The sequence below is a fragment of the Littorina saxatilis genome, linkage group LG1 (assembly GCF_037325665.1).
Source record: "Littorina saxatilis isolate snail1 linkage group LG1, US_GU_Lsax_2.0, whole genome shotgun sequence".
NCBI lineage: Eukaryota > Metazoa > Mollusca > Gastropoda > Littorinimorpha > Littorinidae > Littorina > Littorina saxatilis.
Window position 1 is genome coordinate 37731793 of NC_090245.1, and position 5554 is coordinate 37737346.

Consider the following 5554-nt stretch of genomic DNA (forward strand, 5'->3'; position numbering starts at 1 on the left):
TTTTAATCGGGAGGAAAAAATAAATTTATTTTTCTGGAAACCATGTACAATCCAACAACTTGACAAGAACAATCGGCTGGGTAGAAGGCACTGCAGGGGAAACAGTATCACACGCGTGTACAGGCAAATGACCAGACACAGGTATTTTTAAATAGTATTCATTTTGAGACTTGTATGACACATGTAAATGTACTTACTATTGGGAATTTGTAAATCTGAACAATCTGTAACAATGTATGTCGAGCAATACAGACATTTTCCCCGCTGTACAGAGTAGATTAATGTCCATCATGATTCATACCCAGTCAAGAGAGACATTGTGATATGGTCAGGTTTACACATGCAAAAAGATTTAATTAAACAGTAAAGGAAACACTCTTCAAAGTTCAAACCAAGAAAACACGGACCTAACTTTAAAAATCAAAATACTCGAGTTTTGTAACACAACAAATGCAAAACAAGGCACTGTATTCTAAAAACCAGGACAAACCATTTCTACACAAAAAAACACGAAGTGCAATGCTGAAATCCATAAACTCTATACATGTCACTCCAATCAAAACAATCAAAACAATCAAAACGATTTTTCTCAATCTAAACAATGGAATAACTCCGGAAATAACTCCGTTTGTGTGGGTTTGTATGCGCTGTAAAAGAGTTCTATCTATCCTTAGCGGATGATGACTACCGGTATTCGGTTTTACTGCAGAATAAATTAAATGCGTCAGAAACCCCCCAGCTGAAAACCGCATTTTGTCATCATCCGCCAGGGACCTATAGGTCTATGATCCGCCTAAGCATCTTATTTTCTGCAGCAAAACAGTTGTTCTGTTCTGTTCTGGAGCAGTTAAGCCAGAGGGGGGGGGGGGGGGCGGGGGGGTTACAACCTGGGGTCCAGGGGTAGACCTCTTGTGGGGTACATGGGCAAGGCCCCGTTGGGGGGGTCTGGGAAGAGTTTTAGCTATTTTATGAACAATTTATGGCTTATCCTTGATTTTAAACATGATCAACTGGTGTCAGCAGCCACTCATCTATATATATATACGACTTGTGTCTGTGTGTCTGTGTGTGTGTCTGTGTGTCTGTGTGTGAGTTCGCGATGCACGGCCAAAGTTCTCGATGGATCTGCTTCAAATTTGGTGAGCATATTCAGGTAGACCCGGTACAGGACACACTGAACCTGGTCGATATTTCAACACGTGCTCTCAGCGCGCAGCGCTGAACCGATTTTGGTTCCACCTCAGCTATTTTGGTTCCACCTCAGCTACCCGGGCCCCCATACCGACACACCAAAGCCAAAGTTCTCGGTGGATCTTTTTCAAATTTGGACACCGTATTCAGCTACACCCCGGACACAATATCATCGATGAGATATTTCAACACGTGCTCTCAGCGCGCAGCGCTGAACCGAATTTGGTTTTTGTGTTCATTTCACCATTATAAGTAACTCTTCCTTATCTTCTCATCTTCTCCATGTTTTCAGCGTTTACCTCCCTTCCTTCGTATGGTGCACTTTTGTATGAAGGGGGCATCTTCGGATATTCCCGGCGTTCTGTTACTATTTTTAGAAGGTCACCGCAGTGTCCAGAACGTAAATTGGACCCGTAAATCATCCTCACTGTAAAAGTGCAAAGGTCGAATCAATTTATAGCCACGCGAAAAATACACTGTCATCTATCTCTCTATAGATACGGCTTCTCTGTGTTTGTGTGTGTGTGTGTGTGTGTGTGTCTCTCTCTATGTGAGCAACACCTGTGCATTGTTCAGTTCTGTTTGTGATGTGGTCTGGCGGCTTTTGTGTAATTTTATGTACTGGGCTTCCTTTGAGAAGCCATAACAGTTCAAAAGGGCTTAGAGATAAGCTCTAACTTGCTCAGTCCTGTTTGAGTAGAGTTCGCCTCCAAAGGTGATTACATTCGTCGACAAGGATGGGACTCGATATGGTCAGGAATGGCATTATGGCCACTGAATCATTTTCGTGCTGTTCCCATTCCACGAATCTGGGAGGGACCTAAGCTTGGCGGGTCCATTGTTCGGACCCGGCGAAGCCGGCGTACGGCTCTAAGTACTTCTTCCCGGCGAAGCCGGCTACCCGGCGAAGCGGGTATTCATTCTAGTTAAATATATTTCTTTTAAAGTTAGTATTGATTTTTTTGTTTGTTTTGACAGCCGGGGTTCCGGAACCCCTGTTACCGCCCCCCCCCCCCCCCCCCCTAATCCGCCCCTGCCTTGGAGGAGAGGGGAGGTGTAAGCATGCTGATAATTATCGTCACAGTGAACAGTGAGCCCCAATCTGCATGTTTTTGAATCAGTCAATATTTGGTATATTTTATTGTCCTTAGGGAATTCCCTCAAGGTAATTGCTGCTGCGACAAAAAGGAAATAACTCTGTCGGCTTTGTATTGGTTGTGAAAGAGTGAGTCACCTTGATTTTTCTCGGACAAACTTACGACACGTGGTTCCTGTAAACGTGTATGCTACACACCCCTCGCTAGTGACTGGCCTGTGATATCGCATGGGAAAGTTTCCCCACGTGACATTATTTCCCAAGTATAGGCCAGTCACTGACTCAGTGCGTAGCGAGGGGATGTGTCTCATACACGTGTACACGAACCACGTGACACAGTTATTTCCGAAAATCGTGTATTCAGTGTTTGTTGTATTTTCCTGCATGCGTGTGTTTTTCGAGGCTTGAGACTTTCGCCGTACGGATCTTTATCATACGCATGTGTGGACACTGCCCGGCAGTTTGGACACTGTCTGCTCAAAGTTGGTTCTCGGAAATTTTTGCCGAATCTGGGGTCAGTCGAACCCGGCCACGCTGATAGCGTCAGCTTGTTTTAAAGCGAACTGGCACCGCTGCCGACTGAGCTATATCTCCCCGGTATGGCTTTTTCCTCTAGGAAACTAGAGGGGGGAGTTTACGTCCTCTCAGAAACTATTTCTATTTGGGACAAGAGTTGTTGATACGCTAAGGCATATCTCCCCGCCGCCTGGCTCAGGTTTATATCGAGCGAGCCGCTGTCACTGAAAACGCAGTGCCCCCGCCTCCGTCCACTGATATGACGTCTCTTTCTCTCCCTCTCTCGCCCCTTCTCTCTTCCCCCCCCCCCTCCTCTCTCTCTCGACTGTCGAAAATATGTACATTGCTGTTATGATCTTGTAATTGGCTGCCAACAATAAAGTGGCCACGTCTGTTTATCAGTGGACAGATGTCACTGCAAGCCGTCAACACACTGACACGGCGTCTCAGTTCAATCACCAGGCAGCCAAGCGATTATGGCGGCAGTGGTCGTGAGTTTAGATGTGCATAATGATATTTTCGAGAAAAAAAAGGGGTTGTCATATCGAGCGGACACTCAGTGACCAAAATGCGCATCGGAGTTTAACTGTTAGTGTGGCGCTCGATCACGATCGCTTTAATCAACATAATTATCACTCGCAATATTTGCTTCATATCTAAGGGGCGCAACTCTTCCATGTGCACTGTCAATATAAACCTTGTTTATTCAATATAAACCTTGTTTATTTCCCAACATCGTCTATTCCTGTTACCCGCTCAGGTGTATGTATGTCTCTGGTTCGAGTAGCACCTTTCCAAAACAGTGAACGTCTTTCACCGAGTCAAAATAAAACTTTCAAAAACCAGCAAACAAGAAAACAACAAAAATTGCTGGGGTACACAATCACAATGCTCTAAAAACAACAACAACAATAACAAAACAACGCCACACACACACAGAGAAAAAACCGAATTCCCAAGTTTCTGCCGACTTTTGAGGGGGGGGGGGGGAGGAGGAGGAGGCAAGGTTTGCTTTTGGGGGATCGTGACACAGATACATTTTGTTGCAATGAGGTGTACTCTGTAGGGGAGAGTTACTGATATCGTACCACTTAAGGACAAACAGCTCTATAACGCAACCATTTTATGCTAGGCACTTCAAATTGTCCATAAACACTCATCTCCTGTGCCTTCAACGTTCCGTATATTGTTTTCAATGAAAAAAACGCAAACTTGGTTTCAGTACGGATTTAAAAAAATCATCCAAATGGTACGAATTACAAGACCAGTTCTGTAATGCGTACCTGTCAGTCACTTATAACGTACTAGGGGTACGATATTAGTGACCTTGTGGTACAATATCAATAACTCGTGAAGCAGCGCTGAACCCCATTCCGTTTGCAATGGCTGCCAGACATTTTTTCATGTCCTCTGATGTCCAGTTCGAGGGGGAAAGCATTTTTCTGAAACAACTTCAGGCTTCAGACTTCTTAATAAGTACTCCTAAATGGATCATTTGGCAATTAATAGGAGGTTGTGTCATCCTGCATATCGTACCAGAAGTCATTGTTATCGTACCACCGGTACTATATCAAGACTCTGGCTGGTACGATATGCGTGACTTCGGTAGGCTGGACAATAAGTAGATCTAGCCTTCTACATGTAAAGCAAAGGCAAATGTTTTGATCCAAATGCAGCCTACACTGAACAAGGTATTAATGTATAGTCAAGTTAATTTGCTCAGTGGTGTAGTCTTTGCATAGTCACACAAATTTGTCACTACGAAAATAACATCAAAATGCGAAAAAAGTGAATTTTTCGTTCTTGCTGGTGGTTTTCTCGCTAGCTGCCATGTTGACACCGGAAGAATGCTTCTTTCCTACGGGGTTCTCCCCACACTTCAGCAGGGGCTTCAGGCATTCGTCATTTCGCGGGAATGGGGGTGGTACGATATGGATAACAGGTACGCAATCAGTAACTCTCCCCGATATGTCGTATTATCACACACACACCGCACTCACACACACACACATGCACGCGCGGACACGCACTTTGAAGTACACACCTACTATTCCATTTACTCGAATGTCTTTTCTTCACACATCTCATGTTAAGAAGCGGAGTAGTTGCAGCCTCTTCTCTTCTTATCAAACAGGGATGAGAAAAGCCTTCACAAGAATTACACATGGTTTGACACTTTTGGTTCCCAGCTTGGCCAATAGCACGGGTGATCCACTCCTTTGAAACCAAATGTGTTTCCTTTAGAATGGTCAACCAGTCATACAAATCTGTTTGGGAGTTGGGAATGGGATGTAGTATTTGGATAAAGGAAGGTCTTAATCAAGGTTAGTTGTGTTCCATTCAACCCACAACCTACGTCAGTTACTTTAAAAAGAAGTTCCAGCCTCCTTGTTAGGCAACCTACCCCGGGGTTAAATGCATTCAAATGACATGCAACGCAACTGACAACTCATGGAAGAAGGTAGTCATAACATTCTGGCAAACACAAACAAACAACACAATCAAAACAAAGCGATCAACAGACTTCATAATCTTGTGGGGAAGACACAACGGAATGCTTGGTCTGGCAGATGACCTTGTGACCTTGACCCCAGGCCTCACGCTGGCACTTGGTCGAGCAGTACCAAGCTTTGTGGCATTTTCCACAGGTGGGGAACTTCTTAGTCGGTTCGGCTTTGGCCCCGCACTGCGTGCACATAGTCGGCTGGTCTCCCTCAAAACGACATCGGCGACATTGGCACCAGAAGTTGA

The 5554-nt window shown here is 44.7% G+C and overlaps 1 protein-coding gene across 1 annotated transcript in view; it reads right to left on the reverse strand.

Annotated features, from left to right (window-relative positions):
* The window catches only part of LOC138968706 (uncharacterized), a 27130-nt gene continuing 21576 nt past the window's right edge, over window positions 1-5554 (reverse strand). Inside the window, exon 11 of the mRNA XM_070341322.1 lies at window positions 1-5554. This exon is cut by the window's right edge and continues 67 nt beyond it. Within this exon, the coding sequence (XP_070197423.1) occupies window positions 5319-5554 (236 nt within the window). The 3' untranslated portion in view covers window positions 1-5318.